The sequence below is a fragment of the Microcaecilia unicolor genome, chromosome 7 (assembly GCF_901765095.1).
Source record: "Microcaecilia unicolor chromosome 7, aMicUni1.1, whole genome shotgun sequence".
NCBI classification, from domain to species: domain Eukaryota; kingdom Metazoa; phylum Chordata; class Amphibia; order Gymnophiona; family Siphonopidae; genus Microcaecilia; species Microcaecilia unicolor.
The window spans coordinates 73,436,760-73,462,041 of record NC_044037.1 but is presented as its reverse complement, the minus strand read 5'-3'; the positions used below and the strand labels follow the sequence as shown (position 1 = coordinate 73,462,041).

Sequence of the window (25,282 nt, the reverse complement as noted above, 5' to 3'; positions counted from 1 at the left end):
TGTTTTTTGAAGAGCCTGGTTCTGTTCCCACTCCTCTTTTGCTCCTGAGATTATTCGTGGGACACCATTGTTCTTTGTCCACTCCGGTGGTCTTGTAGTTCTACTTTTGCCACACGCCATTTCCCGTGCTTAAAAATAATTTTATTTTCAACTGCAAGGGGCAGGGAGTAGGCTAGGCATGCCTGGTTATGCACAAGAACCTAAGAACATAAGTGTTGCCATACTGGGACAAACCGAAGGTCCATCAAGCTCAGTATACTGTTTCCAACAGTGGCCAATCCAGGTTAGAAGTACCTGGCAGGATCCCAAAACAGTATAATACATTTTATGCTGCTTATCCTAGAAATATGTGTCAAAAAGGTAGATGAAACAATCTGGGGTCAAGTTATTAAGTTCCTGTTTTAAAATTCCTGTTTTTATAAGGGGAAGCCTCATATGCGGTCACAGGGCAATCTTTTGCACACTTACCGGTGCAACCCTTTCAGTGACAATTTTAATCATTGACATACCCCCTTCCTCCCTGTATCTGCATATAGTCAAAGTGCTTTTTATTCACAAAATATTTTATCTTATTATCTTTCAAGTTAGCGGGGGAATATTGGTAACTATAAGGACTGACAGGCAATTTTCTTTGGTTTTTCTAACAGACCCGAAATCGAGGTATTCCCCTTGAGAAAGCCAGAGCAGCGAAACAGGCACCTGTTGGGGCATCAAGATTCGGGGAGTTAAATATCCACAAATATTATGTCCAGATAAGTTACAATTGCGAGTCTGCCATTACCTAGTACTGTTATAAGTTGCGATATTCCTGTAAAGACAGAGAATAATTCTAAAGTAGAATATTGATAGTCCTGCACTTTTGAAATTTAGGTAGGAAAAAAGAAAGCTAAAAAGATAAAATATTTTGTGAATAAAAAGCACTTTGACTATATGCAGATACAGGGAGGAAGGGGGTATGTCAATGATTACAAATTGTCACTGAAAGGGTCGCACCGGTGAGTGCGCAAAAGATTGCCCTGTTTAAAACAGGAACTTAATAACTTGACCCCAGATTGTTTCATCTACCTTTTGACACATATACTATTAGTGAGACGTAGATTGAAGTCGCACAGGTTTGACGCTTATCCTAGAAATAAGCAGTTGATTTTCCTGAAGTCCATCCTAATAATGGCTTATGGACTTTTCTTTTAGGAAGTTATCCAAACTTATTTTAAACTCTGCTAAACTAACTGCTTTTACCACATTCTCTGGCAACGAATTATAGAGTTTAATTAAATATTGAGTGGAGAAATATTTTCTCCTATTTGTTTTAAATTTACTACTTAATAGGTTCATTGCGTGCCCCCTACTTCTAGTATTTTTGGAAAGCGTAAACGAGTGATTCATGTCCACCCATTCCATTTCACTTCACTACTATTTTATAGACTTCTATCATATCTCCCCTAAAGCTGTCTGTTCTCCAAGCTGAAGAGCCCTAGCCGCTTTAGCCTTTCCATATAGGAAAGAAGTCATCCCATCGCCTTTATCATTTTCATCGTCCTTCTCTGTACCTTTTCTAATTCCACTATATCTTTTTTGAGATGCGGTAACCAGAATCGCACACAGTATTCAAGGTCCAGTTGCACCATGGAGTGATACAAAGGCATAGAGAATCCACTAACGTGGAGAACTCAAAGAAGTCCCATGGATAATTACAAAACAATGAAGAAGTGGGTAAAAAACCAGGAATCCCTAATTATACTCAACATTCTATTTGCTTTCTTAGCCACCACTGCACACTGAGCAGAGGGTTTGAAAGTATCATCAACGATGACACCTAGATCCTTTTCCTAGTCAGTGACTCCTAATATGAAACCATGTATCACATAGGTATAGTTTGGGTTCCTCTTTCCCACATACAACACTTTGCACTTGCTCATCTTTTGCTGGCCTTTTGCTTCTAATATACCCAAAAAAAAGTTTTTACTATGTTATTTTGCCTCCAACACGCTGCCTGATTATCACACGAGTACCACGTGAGCCCTTACCGCCTTCTAAATAGGAGGCGGTAAGGGCTCAGGTGGCAATGGCCACACACTAATTTCGAAATTAGCACATGGCCATTAATGGCAGACATAAAAATTTGGCCATGTTAGAACTGCGCTAAAGAGTGGCCGGAGCGCGCAGGAAACCCACGCGCTAAAACTACTTTCAGCCACTTTTTAGCATGGATTAGTAAAAGGACCCCTAAGAGGGATATGATGAACATGGGGGAGGATAGAAACAGGGAAACAGAGGAGAGATGCTGGACAGGACAGATAGGGACACAGAGAGAAGATGGATGGTGGACAACGCAGAGAAAAGAAATGTCAAATGGACAGGAGATCCTAGAATACCAGGAAAAACTGAAAAGCAGAAGACACTTGAACCAAATGGAATGGGAAAATAAAAATGCTCAGACTACAAAGGTAGGAAAGTGTTGGTTTGAATTTATTAATTAGAACATATCGGCTTTGGGAACATGCATTTCTGATATCTTGTATTTCAGTTTCTGTTTCTCAAGTACTGCTGTATATGCAAGTCTGACTTCGTGAGGATTACAGTTTTTTGCCTTCATATCTCTATTACTGATCTGTGGTCCCTTGCTTCATATTTGCTGAGGATCTGTCTGTTTTGTACATATAACAAAGGGGCAGTATTCTGCTAGCATGTCAGTTCTCTGCAGAGATCTCTAGCAGTTCCATTTCTCCTGTTTTCTTTCTAGGTGGTGAATTGGTGTTCTAGGACCCAGTGTAATATTTATAGTGCTGCCTTTTCATGACTAAGGCTGATGCCCTTTGAGACCTGGGAATTCATGCTGTTATGTATGGTAAGGTTCTATGTGTGTGTTTGCACGAGTTTGTGCATATAGTGTTTTCCAGTGGAAGGGTTGTGTGTAGGCCTTACTCGAGGGTACATGAAAACTTTAATATAATTTTAATTTGTCATATCATCAGACAGGGTTTATGGAATAATCATAGAATGTACATGCATATCTCATTTGTTTGCTTCTGAGATGGCAGCCCTAGTGCAGACAGTTAGCTATAGAGAGGGGTGGGGGTGGGAGAAAGGGTGCAACAGCAGGTGTGGCAAGGGGAAGGGGCATGGACCAGAGAAGAGATCAGGTTTTTCTCTGTCAAAAAGTTGGCAACCCTAATTCATAGCCTGTAACAACTGTGCTATATGACAACAGGACTCAAACACCACCAACCCTATCTATTAAAAGGCAGCACTGGGAAATCAGAACAAGCAGGATTGCTACAGATTCCTACACAGAGAATACACCTTATCAGGATCACTCACTTTGGTCATACATACAAAAGATAGACATATCTCCATCAAATGCAGAACAAGGAACCCCACATTAAAAGTAGAAATATAGAAACATTTCCTCTCACACTGAGCAAAATAGAAAGCATTTTTTTTTTTTGCAGTTATGTTGGTCGCAGTCTCTCTTCTGCTTATTTTTGTTTTATCTTAATTTTCCACCCTTTTTAATCATTTCTTTCCTGCTTACCTTATCAAGCTGCAGCCTCCTTCTTGTCTCAGCCCCCCCCCCCCCCCCCCCCCCAGTAATCCAATGTATCCCCAAGCTTTCTTGGTTCTGGCTCCACCCTTTACTCTCAGGTTCTTCCTTGACACTGTCTATTCTTCCTTTTTACAACAGGCTAACACTGCCACTGAAGGCACTTTATTTTCCATCTCTGCAGCCTAAGCTACCTTATAGGTTTTGCTTTTTTTCCTTCCAGACAGCTGGGGCCTGATACTGTTACTTTCTCCCTGAAGTTCCTTCCGACCATGTGGCTGGGGTTGCTGGCTGCTGGTCTCTGCACTGAATTCTACAAGATAAATGCAGAATTCTCCTAGGAGTACTCTGTGACTTTTCTGTTTTCCAAAATATAGGCACAATCATTCCCCTTTGTTCTTAGACACAGACTCTACTCAAACCTAGTTGAGGTCCTACTGAAATGAAGTGAGAGAGGTAGGCTTAACCCAGATCTGGGTCAACATTGGCCCTTGTCACTGAAACACATCTAGGTTGATGGGAAGGACTATAATTGACAGTTTCTGTGGGGTAGAGGTCAATGGCTGGAGAAGTAAAGATGCTATACAGCAAGAAGCAGCTTCATTTTAGACCTATTTGTCGACTACCTTCCATTGTCTGTCTGTGCTTGGTTTACCTGTTGTGAATGATCTCTAGTTAAAAACACCATGCAGTACTCTACAAGCAATAATACAAACCAGTGTGTGTAGTCAAGCACTGCCATGCTTTCTGCAGAAGGGAGAAGCAAAAATGACCACCTCATCACCTAAACAGTGCATTAAAATGTTGCTGGCATTTAACTTTTATTTCCAAGTGCAGAGGTTCTCAACCTAGTCTTTGGGACATACCCAGCCAGTTAGGTTTTCATGATATCCATAATGAATATGCATGAGATATATATGCAAGCTCTTACGATGTACTCGGCTTTTTCTTTCATGGCTGTGCAAAGGGGAAGGAAAATGAGTAGACACCAAGGATGGTAAGGGTGACGACAGAAATAAAGGGAGAAGATGAAGAAGCAGGGAGGAGAGAAGGGGGAAAAGCCGGGCGTAGAGAGAGATGAAGACTCACCGCCCTTCAGCTGATGAATCCAGCGCTGACGGAGTTCTTCTGTTGGAGTGAAAACATAGAGCGGCCCTTCATCATACACCACCTGCAAAGACGGACAAAAAAGAAGTTCCACTTTGAGAACATTTTCCAATTCAGGAACTCATTGCCAGAGGATGTGGTAACAGCAGTTAGCATATCTGCATTTATAAAAGGTTTGGACAGCTTCCTGGATGAAAAGACCATAATTTGCTATTATTTATTTATTTAGATTTTGCTCACATCTTTCACCTTTCAGTAGTAGCTGCAATGGGGGAAGCCTGGTAGCATGGATGTTGCTACTAATTGGGTTTCTGCCAGGTACTTGTGACCTGGATTGGCCACTGCTAGAAGCAGGATACTGGGCTAGATGGACCATTGGTCTGACCCAGTATAGCTATTCTTATGTTCTTATCCAAAGTGACCAAATTAAACCTGTCCTTAGTCTTCCCACTGTTGGGTAGGTTTTCAGGATATCTTCAATGAATATGCATGAGCTAAACTGGCATATGCTGGAGTGTCCTGCAAATCCAAGTGGTTGTAGTATCACCAGGACAAATGTGGGTTGCCCTGGACTGGAGTTACTGGACAAGCTGGTGAGCCAGTCCTGTTTTGCTTTGTTTTTTAAATGGAAACAAACCTCCCCTGAAACTGCAAATCTGATGACAAGGAATATGCTGATAACACTACTAGTTTCAAAATAAAATCTGCTCCACCTGTATCAGGGATGCCAGGTCCTAATGCATCATGGGAGTCCACCTGCCACAACATGCAGAATCACTAGGTTAATCCCACCAGTATGTAAAGTTGCTTACTTGCAATCTAGGATTGATCCTGGTTTTAGTCATCTCATCTATTGTGGATTAAAAACTGGTTGAAGGATAGGAAACAGAGAGTGGGGTTAAATGGGCAGTATTCACAATGGAGAAGGGTAGTTAGTGGGGTTCCTCAGGGGTCTGTGCTAGGACCACTGCTTTTTAATATATTTATAAATGATTTAGAGATGGGAGTAACTAGCGAGGTAATTAAATTTGCTGATGACACAAAGTTATTCAAAGTCGTTAACTCGCGACAGGATTGTGAAAATTACAGAAGGACCTTACGAGACTGGGAGACTGGGCGGCTAAATGGCAGATGACGTTTAATGTGAGCAAGTGCAAGGTGATGCATGTGGGAAAAAAGAACCTGAATTATAGCTACGTCATGCAAGGTTCCACGTTAGGAGTTATGGACCAAGAAAGGGATCTGGGTGTTGTCGTCGATAATACACTGAAACTTTCTGCTCAGTGTGCTTCTGCGGCTCGGAAAGTGAATAGAATGTTGGGTATTATTAGGAAAGGTATGGAAAACAGGTGTGAGGATGTTATAATGCCGTTATATCTCTCCATGGTGCGACCACACCTGGAGTATTGTGTTCAGTTCTGGTCGCCGCATCTCAAGAAAGATATAGTGGAATTGGAAAAGGTGCAGCGAAGGGCGACTAAAATGATAGCGGGGATGGGACGACTTCCCTATGAAGAAAGACTAAGGAGGCTAGGGCTTTTCAGCTTGGAGAAGAGACGGCTGAGGGGAGACATGATAGAGGTATATAAAATAATGAGTGGAGTGGAACAGGTGGATGTGAAGTGTCTGTTCACGCTTTCCAAAAATACTAGGACTAGGGGGCATGCAATGAAACTACAGTGTAGTAAATTTAAAACAAATCAGAGAAAAATTTTCTTCACCCAACACGTAATTAAACTCTGGAATTCGTTGCCGGAGAACGTGGTGAAGGCGGTTAGCTTGGCAGAGTTTAAAAGGGGTTAGACGGTTTCCTAAAGGACAAGTCCATAAACCGCTACTAAATGGACTTGGGAAAAATCCACAATTCCGGGAATAACATGTATAGAATGTTTGTACGTTTGGGAAGCTCACCAGTTGCCCTTGGCCTGGATTGGCCGCTGTCGTGGACAGGATGCTGGGCTCGATGGACCCTTGGTCTTTTCCCAGTGTGGCATTACTTATATACTTAAGCACTGACTTGCAGTTTTCATTTTCCTAGTAAAGTACAGGACTGACCCAACCATTAGACAAGATTAGGCAATTGCCTAGGACAGCAGCTTCTAGGGCAGTGCTTCTGGAGGCACATATAGTACTGCAGATTTTCAGGATTGCCACAATGAAGAGATAAATGTGCATATACTGGAAACCAATTGGATGCAAATCTATCTCATGCATATTCATTGTGATAATCGTGAAAACCCAAGAGAAAATTAGAAACAGAATATCTTTCTCTCTTCTCCATTCTTATCCAGTTTGCATTATTTTCCTCATCTTTACTCTGTCCCTTTCTAATTTTCTTTCTTCCCTTCACCACCTTATCCTTTCTTAGGACACAGATAATCCAGGATCCTTTGAGAATGACAGTGGCTCAGGTTGGAAAGGTACATTATTTCAGAGCTGGGTTTTTTTTTTTTTTTTTGGCTGTGTTTATCAGACTGCGACTGAGAATTTATAAATAGTTCCTACGGCAGCTTTCACTTCTCCTTCTCTGTTTCTGGGGCTGCTCTGTTTGAAACTGCCATCAGACAGAGCCAGGCAGGACAGAGAATGGCAGGTGGCAGCACCACTAAAGGAGTTTCCATCCCAGGTGGGTTCAGCAACAGCCAGAGACAGGGAAGAAAAATGGCCTCTGCAATGGTAAGGAAAGGATGAACACAAGAGAGGCTTAAGCAATCACACACAGAAAAATAGAAACAAGAGACTTAATTTCATGAACATATTAGTGACCTGACAGTGTAAATCCTTGGTTTTAACTCCTAGGGGGTAATATTCAGACGATGGCCGTAAGTGGCTTTTAAGCTGCTTTCTTGCAGCTGTGGGCTGACCTAACCTTGGGGCCGTCAGCCAAGGTATTTTTTTACCACTTCGAGAGGGGAGGGTATGCAGCTGAAGAGGAAATGCGAGGGCCGTGCCAACCCAGTCCACCTCCACACCAACCCAGAAACTGAGCTCTGGCTTTACTACTGAGCCTAAAAGGTGTCTTTCTGCCCGATTCTTCAGGAGCCACCTGCAGACTCTTGGTGCCTCCCTGTCAATTCACATAAGCCATGGATATTGTTTATGTTTATTCCACTCTTGATATACTGCCTTCTGTAGATACAGTCAAAACAGTTTACATATACTATTTTTGCAGGCACTTTTCTGTCCCTAATGGGCTCATAATCTAAGATGGTGTCTGACGTTCCACACACTGAGTGACCAAGATACTTTCTGATCTGACCAGAGGCCCTGTGCCAAATCTCCTTGACAGTGACCTCCTCCGCTAAGAAGGCTGGCAGCTGTAGCCATCATGACCCAGTCTAGAATCTCCAGACTCATTCCATGGTTGATGTTGGTGGACCACAGCCACTACACCAGACTGCACCTCATCCATTAGGGAAGGGGCAGCATCATCTTCAGGTCCTGCATTTGGGATGACCACCAGCATAGTAGAGTTCTTTGCAGCAGACACATATGGGATCTGGTCCACTGCCGTGAATACTAAAACCTGCAGATAATCCCTTTACCTGCTGGAATAGTTTATAGGCTCTCTAGTCAGGAACACCTTCCCTTGCTAAGTGTCAGATATCCCACTGACTGCATTGGAATCTGCTTGCTTTTGGACAGGTTGATTACCCATCTCAGTTCCTGCAGAAGTTGAAGCACTCCGCATGTGTCTTCTTCACTCTCCCTGTACCACTTTGCTCGGATCAACCTGTTATCTAGATGAAGGTGAAACCCAACACCCATCTTTTCACAAAGCCACTGCTACTGTGATCATGACCCTTAGAGAATGTCTGAGGCTCCATCGCTAACCCAAACAGGAGGGTGCAAAACTGGAAGTACTGTTCCAGGACCAGAAAAAGGAGAAACTGCTGGTGCTTCTCCCAGATTATGGATATGCAAGTAGTAGTTAAGCGAGGTATAATTTTTTTAAATAAATAAATAAAAATAATCCAAGGAAGTGAGAAACTCTTTGTCACACCACCATGATGATTGATTTTATAGTTTCCATCCTGAAACTTGGGACTCAAATGCTTTATTCACATGTTTGAGATCTAAAATGGGGCAGAATGAAGCTTCCCTTTTAGGGACCACAAAGTAGATAGAATAGTGACTTGTGCCTCTCATGTGGTGGCACCAGCACTACTGCCTGGAGCTGTCCAGCCTCCCCTGACTTCCACAACCTTTGCTCATGATTGACAGGAGGGCTATAAGAAAGCATTGGAAAGATATTGCGTGAACTCCAGGGCATACCCTTCTTGGATAACCTTGAGAAACCCATCAGTCTGAAGTTATTTGGGCCCACTTCTGGTTAAAATGACTTAACTTTCCTCCTACCTAAGGAACCAGAATTTGAGCCCCTAAATTCTCATTATCCCCCTTGGGCAGTCCCAGAGGCTCCAGACCTTGACTCTCAACCTCCTCTACAACCGCTGAAAAAAGACTTCTCACCTGGACAGAAATCAGTTCTGCTGAATGCTGCTTACTTTGCCTGGCCTCTCTGAAGTGGTCTTTGTTGGCTGAACCTTGCACAGCCACCCTACCTGTTCTCTGGAAGCCTAGGCACATTACACTCTCCGACTCTTAACTAATGTCTCCAAATGTTCTCTTAAGAGCAACCACTTCTTCAAGGCAAGCTTGCGCAGCCTATCCTTACAAGTCACATTGGCTGACCAAGTCATCAGCCAGACTAAATGACATGCTGCGACCAACAAAACCATTTCATTTGTCAATGCCCTTATTTTTTATTTTTGTTACATTTGTACCCTGCGCTTTCCCACTCATGGCAGGCTCAATGTGGCTTGCATGGGGCAATGGAGGGTTAAGTGACTTGCCCAGAGTCACAAGGAGCTGCCTGCGCCTGAAGTGGGAATTGAACTCAGTTCCTCAGGACCAAAGTCCACCACCCTAACCACTAGGCCACTCCTCCACTCATACGCCTCTCTCTGTGACTTCTGCCTAGAAAAGACTCCCTGCAGTGCCTCCCAGAGAAACATGTAGTATATGCGCCACCGAACCAAAGCAAGTTCTAGCTACATAGCCACTACAGAACCTGCCTACAGTCCCAGCACTGCCACCTCAAAGGCCTGCTTCAATAACTCCATTCAGTGATCTTGTGGGTCCTTTAGAACTGCACCTCCTTCTGCTGAATGATCATGTTTTTTTTTGTCATCATTTAAACTAGAACATCCACATTTGGGAGGCCGTCTTTTTCTCTTGTGCCAGAATTGGGTATAGTCTGGTTATCAACCTACCCACCTTTTATACTGTCAGCAGATTTTATGTATTATTTATTGCATTGTATCCCACATTATCCCACCTCTTTGCAGGCTCAATGTGGCTTACAATACATCATGGATGGTGGAAATATATAAGAAAAGGACATTTAGTATTACAGAAGGATCTTGGGTACATGATAATGATTGCCCTTCAGACGTGTTTAATGCCACGAGCACTTGTACAATCAGGATATCATGGTGAAAAATAGACCATGTGGCATCTTCTCCTGGGGGCACCTCTTCTGCCAGAAACTTCATATCGGGGTCCCCTTGGTTCACCACCATGTCCCTCTCTGGATCTGGGAATCCCACAAATCCAACAGAGTCTAGCTCTTCCATTTCTTCCTTCCAGGCTAGCCTTGGATGCTTAGGCACAGACCTATTGTCTCTAGAGGTATGCAACTGCTCCGTAGATAACGTCATCCAGTACCTCAGCTCTACTTCATGCAGAAGGCTTAGGCATTACGAAAATAAATTCTGGGAAGAATGCAGTAGTTGAAGAAGTACCCATGCTGCTTCCAGCCCACAGATCCTCAGTCTCCAAAGGTGATGTCGGGGATCCTCCTGAGCTCTAGACCAGTGCTCATCAATCTTTCTGTGGCATGACCCCCAATTTGTAAGGCTGCAGAAAGTGCATCATCCCTGGGAAACACAGGACAAGGACATCCTATGGAGAACCTGCCCAGGTTGTGACCCCACATACAGGTTTTGTGCCCCAGTGGTGATGAGACCCTCAGTTTGGTAGGTAACTCCCACAGAAAACTGTCAGGGGCAGGGGGGAAGGGACTTGGAACCCTCGGGTGTAACACCCTGGGCTTACTGGAGTAGACAAAACGGTGCAAATGCTTGGGGTTTTTTTTCCCTTTTGTTATTTTGAACCAAAAGGAACTAATTCCCTACCCTAGCCTACCAGAATAGACCAGGCTGCACAGATTAGCTCATTCTGCTAGAGACTGAGAACTGCCAGAGGGCTGCACAGGTTACATATGAAGTCTGTTACATGTCAGTGGTCTCTCAGTCTCCATCTGCAAGTAGAACTGCATGTCCACGTGTCTGGACTGGTAAGGAGGGATAAGGAATATCATGTTGTGCTACGATAGGTTATGCTATATTCTGTTTGTCTTAAACCAAAGATTGACCCAACCCAGCTGTGTTCTCTTCTACAACTTTCCATTTCATCCTTAGCAAAACTTATTTTGCAGAGACCACAGACAGCCAATTTTTGATCACAGGGCCCTAGAATGGAATAGTTGTCTATCTTGATAAGGCTGATAACAGACACTACAGTGTTTAAGAAACAAACTCATAACTGTCTTTTTGGTCAGGTCTTTAGGAGTAGCACCTGATACATTCGTCATTGTATAACTGTATTAATGTCCTATGTGAATGAAGTTCTTCTGTTTCCTCTGTATAATGTACAGCCTTGGTAAACTCTTTGGTTTTTTAAACTGTTGAAAGGTGACTAAGCAAATAATCATACATCTGGGTGAGACAGACTTAAATGTAAGAGACAAGCATCAGCTTTTTTTCTGTTTTTAACTTTGTTTTTTTGCTGTATATTTTTACTTATACTTTTATCTTTATATATGTGTGTATACTGGCATGATTGTGAGAATTATCTGTTATCTTGTACTTTGCCTAATTTTTACACTGTCTAAATATGAGTAAATAAATTTAAATTGTATAGTGGGTGGTGGGGACTTCTTGCCACTCGAGGCTGCATATAATTGAATGCTACATGGTCCTGTCTACAGATCCTGGAGCTATATGTTTATGGGTAATATTTATGTGGCTTTCACAGCAGCCTGGGGTGAGATAGCATATGTTAGCATGGGTTTATCCACAACCAGGCCTCACAGATGGGCTCCAGCAGAGCGTGTGAAACAGCAACAGGTCTGGTAAACAGAGGATGAGAGTGGTGCTGAACTGTGGTAACAAACGGAAAAAGTAAATGCCACTTTGAAAAACTAGGGAGCAGTATTACCTCCTGGTATGCACTCTGTGTCTCCCAGTCTAGCACAGAAGTCCTGAAATTTTTCAGCTCACTTTGGGGGTGGGGGTGGGGGTGGGGGAAGGGCATATCTGACCTGTTCAAGGATGTGAAATGCTGAGAAAAGGTGAAGGTAGGAGTGTGGGGTTGGGAGAAGAAAGTGTGTATTCAGTCTTTGTCCTTCAGGCCCCGATGCATTAAATTCATGGTAAAAAAAACTGTGTGTGTTTAGATCCATGGTAGAAGTTACCGATTTTCAAAATAGTGAGCGATGCTCAAAGGAAATTGCATGAAAATGAGCTGCATGCTATTTTACAGGCTGATGCATTAAAGTACTGGTAATGCGTTTAACTCCATGGTAGAAAGGGTGCTAGCACATGGGCACAATAGTTATTCGCAAAGCACCAAGGTAAGCATCGCTGTTATATGCATGTCCAAGAAAAGCACATCATAGGCGTGCATCCATGGCGTGAGTGAAAAACATCAGGCCATAAGGCACTAACGTGGTGAAGTGTCGCAAATGTGCTTTGAAAGCCTGTAGCTTTTACTGGTCTGCCATTTGCCATGCTATCCTTTGTGGTTGTGCAGTGATCGTGTTTTGTGCTTGGCTTTGCTGCAGAGTATTGTGCTTCGCGCTTTTGTGCTTTACTTTGCTGTGGAGAATTGTGTTTTCACATATTCCCCCACAAATAGCCTTGTTTCGTTGCATGTGATCTGCTGGGCCAGCCACAACACATCCATGTCGGAAAACTTGGGCTTAGGCCTACAGGGATAAGACCTGGACTCTTCCATTTTCTGCATCACACACGCACAAACAAGACGCCCCAACAACATGCACATATGCACAAACAAGACACCCCAATAACGCATACATATTTGTTGACAGTGGAATACACATATCAGGCATGTTCATGTTCAGGGCATATTTGATATACACTTAACAGTTGACAGCTCCATTGAGAAGCCACTGCCACGCTACGACAGCTCCCAACCACCCGTAAAATTTTGCACGTTAAAGTCCTTTCTGTGCATCACTCGGTAACAGCTGTGCATCCATCGTAATGCTCAATTCAATATAATCAGCTCATTGGCATCTGATTTCCTTGTATGCTTGCCGTGAATGAAAACGGCTTGCTGTACCCCTTTGTGCATCTCCCGCTAATACTTTGCTCACTAGACCAGCTGGAACCGGTTGAAAATTCTTGTTGCTGGCATGGTAAGCTTGTGTATCAGGGTCTCTGTCACATATCCTCCTTTCCCCAGTAACAGTGCTATGGTTTCTGGCACCCCCTCTGTAGCCAATAAATTGGAACCCTCTTTTGCACCAATACAGGAGGATAAAACAGCAGAGGAGCCCAGCAAAGATGAATGGCAATGTTCCTTCACTCCCCATAGCTGACGATGGAGGAGAAGCACACAACTATGCTCACAGCACTGTCATTGTGGTGCCCCCCCCCACCCCCCAAAAAACTATTGGTGACTCCCTGCCATGCTAACCAGACTTACTGTACTGCACCAGCCCTGCTGTTGTCTTCCCTCTCATGTCCCCTCTACTTCCAAAGTCTCAGTCCCTCCTTTACTTCCTTCCCTCTCTCCCATCCCCTCCATTTCTTCTCCTTTTCAAATCTCTCTTTGATTTTTGCTGGCAGAGCGTGACCTCGCCACCAGCGTACGCCATCATGTCACGTGCTGTTTTCCACTTCCATTAAGGGGGGGGGGGAGATATCCTGGAAAAACTCATTGTTTTTCTGCTGCAGCTAACAATAATGGGGAGAAAACACCCTTTTCTTTTGTAAGCCAGGCAATTGTGAGTGGCTGGAATACTGAACTCTGAGGATCTGGACTGGCCCACAGGCCATAATTTTGGGGATCCTTAAGCTAACAGCTTCTTGTTTAGTAGAAGGTGGCTGTCCTTGTGCACCTCTGATTGTGCACACAGGGCGTGCACTTGCAAAGACAAGCAATTTTGGGCCAGGAGTAGGATATGTGGTGCATTTTATACACTCGCAACACTGGACCATTTTTTAATCGAATGTCCAGTTGGGTGCATCCAGCTTCCAAATCTGTTTTACTACAAACCACCTTGAGTGACTGTTACAAACTGGTGGTATAAAAAACATGTATATATACAGAAATATAAATACACCACACCATTTAACACTACTAAATTTCCACTAAGACAGTGGTTCCCAAACCTGGTCCTGGAGGCACCCCCAGCCAGTCAGGTTTTCAGGATACCCACAATGAATATCATGAGAGAGATTTGCATGTACTGCCTCCACTGCATACAAATCTATCTCATGAATATTCATTGTGGATATCCTGAAAACCTGACTGGCTGGGGCGCCTCCAGGACCAGGTTTGGGAACCACTGGCCTACCAAAAGGTGAGAAAAAAAAAGATATTTAAAAAAAATTATTTATTTATGTAATTTGCAAATAATTTGTATCCAAGCATAAATCTTGTAAGGTAAAGTGGAAAAAAGAAAAGAAAAACATTTACTAAATAAGATGCCTTTTTACTAAGCTTCGGTAAGCACTAATGCGTATAGGTTAAAATCCACTACTGCGGGGTTGCACTAATGGCCACACGCTAATGGGGACATTAACGCGTAGCCATTAATAAGGAACAATAGGAAATGCAGCCATTTACAGCTATGCATGCTTGAAACCCCTGCACTAGTTATAATGCAGGCACCTTTTTTTATTGTATTTATTAAAGTGACAAAGGAAACAATGGAATATGCACAACTTACAATACAGTAAAAGTGACCAACTTTTTGATGAAGAACTAAAGCTACCACCATATCCATTAGAAAAAAAATACAATCCTAACCTATAGTCAACTGCGTTATTCCTTCATGCTGACCCAGAGGACTAGACAGCTGATGCACTTACAACAAGCCACGTAGCTTAGTAAAAGGACCCCAAAATGTAACAAAAATTATGAATAAAACTATATTATTTTAGTTTCACAGTTAAAGTCCACAAAATGAGGGCCAAGCAAACATCATGGAAGCAGGGCCGCCGGAAGACTGGGTTGGGCCCCGGGGCAAGTCGCCGCCCTGAGGTCGTTGCCACCACGCTGCAGTCCCCACCCGCCCCCTCTATCCACCACCGGGCCTGCCCCCTGCATTGAAATCATCACAGAAGAGAATCGCTGGGTATGGATGGATGGAGGGGGCAGGGGAGAGGAGAGTTGCTAGATATGGATGGATGGATGGAGGGCAGGGGAGAGGAGAGTTGCTGGGACATGGGTGGATCGAGGGGAGGGCAGGGGGAGAGGGAGGGTTGCTGACATGGGTGGATGGAGGGGGGGCAGGGGAGAGGAGGGTTGCTGGACATGGATGGAGGAGAGGGAAGGGAGAGAGAAGAAATGCTGGGCACATGGATGGAGGGGGAGGGAAGAGTAGGAAGGAGATGAGATGAGGGAAAAGGAACAAGAGAGAGAGAAAACTGCACATGGATGAAGAAATAGGCAGAAGCTGGATCCAGGACAGTCAAGTCTGCGGAGGAGTCCCCAGCTTTACTTATGGATGAGGGCAAGAAATGAAGAAGAAAGGCGGAAAGTAAAGAAATCAATGGAAAGGAAAGCCCTGGAAACGGATGTTAAGAGGACAGATAGCAGAATCGGATACTGGGCCAGCATGATCAGAAAAAACAAAGTCACCAGACAACAAAGGTAGAAAAACAATCATTTTATTTTCATTATAGTTTTGGAATATGTCCACTTTGAGAATCAGGTGCTCAACATTAAAAGTTTATATTTATTTACTTATTTATGGCATTTTATCCCACATTAACATGAATTAGATTGGAAACCTGGGATCATTTATATTTTTTTTCCTGGAAGTAATGCATTGCTCCCCCCCCCAGGCTCTCTCCCCGGCTATCGCCAGCTCTGCAATTTGGGGGGGGGGGGGGGGCACAGAGGTGGACCGGGGAGAGGAGCCTGTTGTTAAATCTTTACCAGCATCACACTGACGTGGCCATTAATGGCAGAAATAGAAATTCAGCCATTTTAGAGCCACGCTAAAGAGTGGCCAGAGCGCACGGGAAACCCACAAGCATTTAGCGTGGCTTACCGACCCCTTTTTAGAGTGGCTTAGTAAAAGGACCTCCTTGGTCTCAATAGCAACAACTGCCTTTGCAAGGTTTGTGTTGTCTGAGCCCAAGTGGAAAAGCCCACAGTTTTGTATTACAAACAGTGCGTGTTGATATCTAAAAACCTTTTTCAAAATCATAATCACGATCTCCTGTTTTGAAATGTATTACCCATTTTCTCTGCATGAAAATATTGACATCAAGTTGATTATGGTGGACAAATAATACTGAAGGCCAACTAGCTTAAATACTCCCTGTGTAGGTAAGGTGGCTAGATTGCCTAAATAAGGGGAATCTCCATCCTCTTTAGGATGTACTCAGTCAGGTTTTCAGGAGAGACACAATGAATATGCATGAAATAGTTTTGCACGCACTGCCTGTACTATATAGATATGCATTGTATACATATTTATTATAGATATTCTGCAAACTTTATGGGGACCATGGTATACAAAGGGCGAAAACAACGTATTTTATTACTGTATTAATTCTGGATCTTTGGATGCCAGTATGGAGCTGCACAAAATCCTCCTCTTCCCCTCCTGACACACACAAACCACATGGAAGTTTCTGCAGAAGAATTCCCTCATGGAACATGAGCAAAAAAGTCCCAAATTATGGGAATAATGGTCCTTTCTACCAAGAGTCAGCTCTTCCCCAGCAAATACTTGAACTCAGCTGCTTTTCTGATTTGGGATGCACTAAAGAATTCCTTTGACTTCCAAATACCAGGACGCCACAGTCCAAATCGGGGACAACAACTACTACTACTACTACTTTATCATTTCTAAAGCGCTACTAGACGTACACAGCGCTGTCCATCAGGGGAGTGAGTTGCCCCCTGTGGTGATGGTGTTGATGGTGCCCCTTTCTCAAAGAAATGGGCAGTGTGGCGGCTGCATGTCTACACAGCGCTGTTTGTATGCCCTCAGGGTGGTTGGGCCAGCAGGAGGCCAACCCACCCTGAGGAGTTCCTGGTTCATATGCACTGTAGAGGTGCCTGGAGGTGCCCCTTAGCAGATATACCCCAGCCATCTGCCCCATTTACCCTACCCTAAAGCCAGCCCTGCATCTAATCTTCCTCTTTTCTACATGTTGTGCACAATTTTAAAATACAAGCTTGGAGTGCAAACACTGGGTATGTGGAACTGTGTACCAGTAGTAGCGCTCATGTTGACCTGGAGGATGTAACTTGTGAAAGACTAGCCTAAGGCAGATGACTAATTCAGAAGTATTTAAGAGACAACTGAAGAGCCATCTTTTCTCCTGATCATATGTATCTGGCTGATAGAAGTGGGAATGACTGGTTGTGGTATGATGTTGATTTTGATGGTAGTATCGGTGGGGGTGAGGAAAGGCTTGGGGGTGGGGGAGGCTGATGGTACAGTTTTTGTGATGACTTACTGTTATTTTTGGGGAGCTCTGTTTTTCTTGTGTATGTTTTACTGTGCTCCTCCTCGGATAGAGGCGGACTACAAATGTGTTAATGTTAAAACATTAATGACTAGTGCAGTGGCCGGAGAACTAGGGGAACTGGATTCAATTCCCACTGCAGCTCTCTGTGACCATGGACAAGTCACTTAACCCTCCATTGCCCCAGGTACAAAATAAGTACCTGTATATAATAGTAACCATAAGAACACAAGAACATAAGCATTGCCCATACTGGACAGGACTGAAGGTCCTCAAGCCCAGTATCCTGTACCCAACAGTGGCCCAATCCAGATCACAAGTACCTGGCAAGATCCCAGAACAGTTAAAACAGATTTTATACTGCTTATCCTAGACATAATCAGTGGATTTTCCCAAGTCCATCTTAATAATGGCTTATGGACTTGTCTTTAGGAAATTATCCAACCTTTTTAAAACCCTGCTAAGCTAACTGCTTTTACCACATTCTCTGGAAACGAATTCCAGAGTTTAATTACACATTGAGTGAAGAAATATTTCTCCATTTTGTTTTAAATTTACTACTAAGTAGCTCCATTGCATGGTCCCCTAGTCCTAGTAATTTGGAAAGGGTAAAGAAGCAATTCATGATTACTGCTGTACTCCACTCAATATTTTATAGACTTCTCACATATCTACCCTCAGCTATCTCTTCTAAAGCTGAAAAGGCCCGAGCGCTTTGCCTTTCCTCATAGGGAAGTCATCCATCCGTTTAGCGTTTTTGTTGCCCTTCTTTGTCTGGGTTTGCAGGGTTATGATCAAGGGAATCTCTGAAACACTTGACTTCCATATAGCAAAGAGTACTTTATCATCATTATTATCATTTGCATTAGAAGTGGTGCTGTCTAATTCATCACTTGCATCTTCACTTTGATTGTAACCACCCCTAATGTACTGCTATGAAGTTTCCCCCATAGTTTGTTCTTGGAGCTTGTCTCTTGCTTGCTCTTCACAGATAATATATGAATTCACATCAATAGTCCACATGACCATCAGCACTTACCTGGAATGGGTAAGGAAACTTCTCTATAATAGAGATCTGTTCTATTTCATTCACACCATCCCCTTTTCGCTGTAAAAAAGAGGAACAGAACAAAGGTATGATTGAGTACAGATCTGCAACCAATGCTGCTAAACTTTCTAAATCATTGTACTATAGCTACAGTATTAACAAGTACATCATTGTGACTTAGGGGGGCTAGATTTTGACTCTCAGTGGAATGTATACTCATGTTTTGTAATCTTCATTAATAGGAAAAACAAAACTACAGATAGGACTGAGACGGGTGCTACTTTACAGACTAACTGATTTATTGAGGCATGTCCAGAGTCAGATGCAATTAAGCCCCCTTCAGCCAACAGTTGGATTCTGATCCCTGTAACCATGGGGGGGGAGAGGGGGGAGAGGCGGCTGGAGTGTGCTGCCTGTGTATAGCAGCTGGATTTCGACCCTTGTAACCAGTGGTGAAATGCACTATCTATGGACAGCAGCTTGACTTTGACCTCTGTAACCAGCGGTTGGAGTATGCTGCCTGTGGACAGCAGCTGGACTCTGATTCCTGTAACTGAGGACTAGAGTGTGCTGCATATGGTCAGTGGTTGGACTCTGACCCTTGCAACCAAGTGATTGGAGTGTGCTGCGTGGTGGTCAGCAAGGCTCTTTCATTTTGTATGTATTCGAACAATGTTTGCCTGGAGAAAGTTTAACACTCCAAGTTGTCCGGTTATATATGATTAGCAGCTGGACTCTGACCCCTGTATCCAGGGGCTAGAGTGGGCTGGATGGCTAGAAATGGAGCTGTGTTCCCGAGGAGTGATCCATGAAACCTGGGACTGGAATAGACTCCTGTGGAGAAATGGATTTTGCATAGTGCCTATTGTACGACATTGTGAAAAGAAATGTTTGCATGGGATGATATTGTGAAACTAATGGTCTATTTTGCATTATATGAGTGTATTGTGAAGGGGGGTTTCTCTCATCCGTATTTAGTGTACAGTGCTGCTTATGTCTAGTACGATTATAGAAATAAGTAGTAGTAATAGTAGTAGTAAGAAGAGGAACAGACCTGGCTAAATAGATGGCAGATGACCTCCCCCCACCCCCCCAAGAGATGACAGGTAGCAGAAGACCTTCTGTACTTAGTCCCCAATTTCCTTGCATCTCAACGAAGGATTTGCAGCAAAGTTTTAGAGATGTATTGGTGGAAAAGGGACCATTAGTAATCAGTACTTAAAGAGGGGTGCAGGCAATAGAAAATAGATGATGGGATCTGGGGAATGGGGGAGAGGGAGGAGAAACCAGAAAGGGAGGGGAAGGAGGGAATCAGAAATTAAGGGAGGGAGGGAGAATTCACTTACACCCCTCTTTCTGACCCCAGTCCCTTCTCTCACACACACGCTACAGTCTTTTTAATCCTCTCATTTACACCTCACAGCCCTTCCATCCTCTCACTCTCTGTCTCCCTGCACACCTTTCTAATCCTTATCCCCACATTAAAATCACATAGTCCATTTCATCACTTCACTCTTTCTCGATATACCTCTGATGACCTCTCTCACTATCCACAGCTTCCCTGACCCCTTCACTCACTATCCAAAGCCCCTCTAGTCCTCTCACTCATGATCTACAGCACCTTGGGATCTCCTCAGTCACTTTTCCCTGCAATCACCTCGGAGTATTCACTCATTCCCTTGGTCTCACCCCCTGTCACTCACCTTTCCTCTCCCCATATGTCTCACTCTCCCTGTCTCCCACCCCTAACTCACCTCCACCCCAATCTCTCACTCTTGTTCCTCCAATCTCTTCATTTATCCTCCTATCTCAGTTTGGGGAGTCTAAATGCTTTGGACAATGGCTTTATTAGTTTTGGTATCTATGTGGATGATTAGAAAACTTGGTAATAGAACATGAAGGGGGGCGCGGGGGGGGAAGGGGGGTTCCTCAGTGTTGGAGTTAGTGTTAAAAGATTCATGGCATACTAGAGGAAACGATAGAGGCATGGTTGAGACTGATAAGGAAGACAGTGCTATGAAAGGAGTTGAAAGTTCAGATGAAAGATATGGATGGTGGGATCTGGTACAGGGTAGAATATGGGAAATTTATGTGCTTATTTACCCAAACTGGAAACACTATTACTGGGCAACTTGGATGGACTAATTTGATCTCTTATCCCTGGATTCTGAATAGGTCATGCAAACATTGGCTGCAGATTCCAGATGCACGTATAGACTGATTAGTCAATTAGATGCTATCAATTATTGAGTTAATTGGCACAATTAAGAGTTACGTTTCTATAATATGCATGCCTAATTTCATAGTGTGCAACTCAAAAGGGGGCATGGCAATAGGAGGAGCATTCCCAGAAATAAGGTACGATGTTAGAGAATACTTGGATTTACACGCCCAACTGCCATCAGTTGGGTGTGAGGATTTACAACCAGGTGTAATCCCTCACGCCCAAGTTGGGTGCAGGAATCCACGCTAAGCACTATTCTGTAAAGGTTGATTAGTGCTAAGTGACCTTTATATAATTGGCACTTAAAAAGGATCTTAACGTCACCTAACTTGAGTGACATTTACTGAATCTGGCCCTTAATGTTGTCAATTATGTTAAATCCTCCATAGCCCGCAGTAACCTCACTGGCATTCACAATATTGAAAGAGGCCAACATCTGGCTGAAGAACCCTGACTCTCGGATCCCAAGCCCAGAGTATCTACTACACTAAGGAAAGTGATAATTCCATTCGAGCCAAAGATACACATGCACCAGTGGAATCAGAAGCACAGTTTCAGGCATGATAGTGGCATTGTCAAGACCAGGACCTCAAGAAACAAAAGTTAAATTGCTTGCTGAGTTGGCATCAGATGAGGGGACCGTAGAGGAGGGAAAGGCGTGGGAATATGACAAGTCCTGGCCTGAGGTGAAAATATCTGGAGGCGTTTGGAAGGAAGAGGGAAGCTGAAAGCATTTCAATGAAATGTTCTCGCTTGTCTCACCTGTACTTGCCTCTCAGGAGGAGGGTTCTCTTCTGGGATGACCGTCTCCACGCAGGTAATTTTTTCCATGTCCCACTGACCCTTCTTACTGCCCCTTCGCTATAGAGTAGGAAGGGATAGGAAAAGACATTAGGAAAACAGCAAAAATAAAAATAAAAGTTTCCCTAATGCTCACCGCTGCCACACCCTATTCTCCATGTACTCTGCTGCCTCTGGGCTTAGGGAAGTTGGATTTAGCCCACACCTTTTCAAAAGTAGCCCAAATATGAGTTATATTCAGGTACACTAGGTATTTCCCTATTCCTGGAGGGCTTGTGGTTTACATTTGTTCCTGAGGCACACTATATAGCATACAATTCAAGGTTCTGACTCTAGCCCATAAAGCGTACTATGGGCAGGGGCCAAGTTACTTGAAATCTATGACTCTCCCTTACATCCCAAATAACGTACTTAGGTCTTTGCAAGACAATAGAATGATTGTGCCTCATTAGTAAGAGCTAGATGGTTCTCAACGCAATCTAGGGCTTTTTTTTATGTGGCACCTTATATATGGAATAACTTACCACATAGACAAGCAAGGAAGTAGTGTGAATAAATGACTCTTCCAAAGATGAAAGGGAGTCAAAGATGTCATGTACAGAATTTATTCACAAATAACAACCTGTATACCTTGCTCAGGAGTCTGAGTTGATGGGTATGAGACGCTGTGTAACGCTGTATGTGAGCACCTCAAGTTTTGCAGTTGTAATAAACTGATGGGTCAAAAATTGAGCTTCATTGGAATGCAAAGCTGACTCAGACTCTTGAAGCTTGTGTGACCAGCACCAAAACACAGCACCATGTCAAGTCTACAAGTTGAGTCTACAGCTTGTTATTTGTTAATAAATTCTGCATATGACATCTTTGACTCCTCACGTCTTTGGAAGTGTCATTTCTTCACACTACTCCCTTGCTTGTCTCTGATACATCTGTAGCGTTCTTCGTTACCCACCTTGGTAATCGATCCCTATAACTTACCACATGCCATTCGGGTAGAAGCAGATTTATGGTTTAAGGTCCTGTTAAAAAACCTTCTTTTTAAAGCAGGCCTTTGAGGTTGAACGGGATAGCAGTAGGATATATTAGCAGATTTGCAGACCATAAGCATTATAATAAAGGATAATAATGTGGTAATGAGTGAATTCTTGATATGAATGATTGAGGTTTTCCTATTATATGACAGGAGTTATTTCAAAATTTCATTTTTAATATTTCTACTGAAAATTTTCAATGCACATATTCATTCAAAAAAGGATGTATATAGTATTATCCAGCATAAATGAATTACATTATAAATAACAACACAAGTTTAACTTAACTTAAAACTTTAAACTTTCATCGCTGTGTACTTGTTAGAATGAGTGTCAGAAAAACATTATAATTAAAATATCAGTTGGTATTTATACACTGGAGAATGCTTTGTCAGTTATGAATTTAAGGAGTCAAAATTCTTCTAAAGGTAGCCATGTCTTTCTTGATTGTGAAAGTCCATTATATCAGATGGCATGTGCTGTTTCGTATTTCTTTACTGAACAAAGGCAAGATCACCATTCAGTAAATGAAGGTTATAATTATCCTTCCAGTGTCAAGCAATTGCCAGCATAATGTTGAACATTTAAAAAAGGTTTCTGGGAGTATGAGATCAGGGCTGGCTGAGCGTATGGTAACAATAAATAGGTATACTGGATAATAGATGATATTCTGCCCATACTGCCTTCTAGAAAGGCTGACATTAGAGCATTGGAATAAAAATATGTTTTAAATCCCCATATTTCTGAGAACAGGCCAACACTAGAAAGAGATATTATTTATGACTGAGAGGTTTAGTTAACTTGGAGGAGTCCAACAAGCTTTATGGAAATGTAATAAGAGGATTGTGTTATAGATGCTGACATGGTAGGACGGTTAGATTTCGACCAGAATATTGACCAGGTCAATTAGTTGTTCCGTACGATCCAATGCTGTATTTCTTTATAAATTCTTGAAGCAGTTTATTTGTAGACAGAAGGGTTTGTATCCAGTCATAAATTTGAGGGGGATGGGTTGAAATTTGAGATATCTATGGTATTTTAATAAGATTGTGAGAAAATACCAGTTAGGAAGTTTTTGTTGTGGTAGATTGTAGAGGGTTTGTAAGCTTTCAACGAATTCAGAGAGCCTCTGGAAGAGATTTGAGAAAGTGACAACAGTCCTGCTTGTTTCCATATATACCAACTGAGAAAGGATGATTTAGGACTTCGGAAAGTAGTATTATACCAGAGTGAAATTTCATTCGGGTAGGTGTTATCCCAACTCAAATGAAGAAGGAGATCTTTTTAGTATTTTGATGTTCTTTCAATTTTATTTCTGTTTTATTTTTTATATATATTTTTGTAAACCACTTTGTTTTGTACTAGTTAAGCGGTATATTAAGTTTTAATAAACATAAACAATGGAGGGCTAATTGACTTGCCCAAGGCCACAAGGAGTGTCAGTGGGATTTGAACTGGTTTTCCCTGGTTATCAGCCTAGTGCTCTAACCAATAGGCTACTCCTCCTACGTTCCAAAGAAAATGAAATAACTGGCATGCAATCCTAATTTCAAAACAGGTCACGTGGAAAATTAAGTCAGGTCTTAAGCTTGAATACCTCTTCGTACATTGCAGAACAATCATCAGTACATACATGAATCAGCATATCCTGAAATTAAGGGGCTGGCTGGATAGAGACTTGGGAATAAAATCTTTTTTTTTTAAGACGGGCAGGTCTGTTTGTTTGCAATATAAAACCAGGATTTATCCAGATGTGATACAAATTAGGTGAAAACAATTTTGGGATCCCAGGCAAGCACCCAATGGAGTTAGGGACAGATTTTTTGCACTTAAGCTATGAGTAGAGTGTTGGGGATGGCTGCATACTGCTTGTGTCATTCTCTTGAACCAGGAGAAAGAACTGGTTGTCAGTTCATGTGGGCCATATGCCAGAAACAACAGTTCAAACAGGTGGGAACCTGGTTAGAGGCTGGTTAGAACTGGCCTTGAGGAGATGGAAAGGAGAGAGCCTGAGATAGATGGAGAGAAAGAGCGGAGAGCACTTGGATTAGGAGAGAAAAAGAGAGATAGTGCAGGGATCATGCCTGGGGCAGGAGGAGACCAGTGCAAGAAGCAGTGTGTAAAGAGCAGAGAGGGGGAAGGGGAAGAAGAAAATGTGCCCATGTCAGTTTGAGCGGTTAGAAGGCGGAGGAGAAAAGTTTGCAAACCATCCCCCCACCATTAGAATTAAGGATATAACTTTCATTTTTGAAGATAAAATAGTATTTAAGCCATGAAAATCAGGACTTCGATTATGTTCAATCTGTATCCAGGTAAAGGCAGGCATATAGTTTAACAATATGCAAACTGAAGAGATGGTCTCAGGGGCAGAGAGGAGGATGCAGATCAGAACAATGCACTTCATTTGCCTAGAAAAATTACCCAAAGAGAATGGAAGGGCAGATTTCTGCAGATAATTTTTTATTTGGCTTTTCCGCAATAATGATACAAAACTACCTGCATATATATTGCTTTCATTATTGTTACATAGCCCACAGGTTCTAATTGTCTATGAGTGCGAGGATTGCACAGAGACTGACTATTGCTTCCATAACACAATCAATAACTTTTTTTTTTTGAAACAGAAAGTGAGTAGAGAGAAGGCCTTTCTGATTCCGTGTTCCCAGTGCATCTCGTTTGAGTGATATGGAACACTGCTTTCTGTTGTTTCTGATACACTGT

General features: G+C 42.8%; 1 protein-coding gene across 1 annotated transcript in view; it reads right to left on the bottom strand.

Moving 5' to 3' along the window:
* The window catches only part of BTK (Bruton tyrosine kinase), a 126,136-nt gene that overhangs the window by 62,396 nt on the left and 38,458 nt on the right, over positions 1–25,282 (bottom strand). The window contains 3 exon segments of the mRNA XM_030209734.1: positions 4,634–4,715; positions 18,497–18,565; positions 21,492–21,590. Of these exon segments, the coding sequence (XP_030065594.1) occupies positions 4,634–4,715; positions 18,497–18,565; positions 21,492–21,590 (250 nt within the window).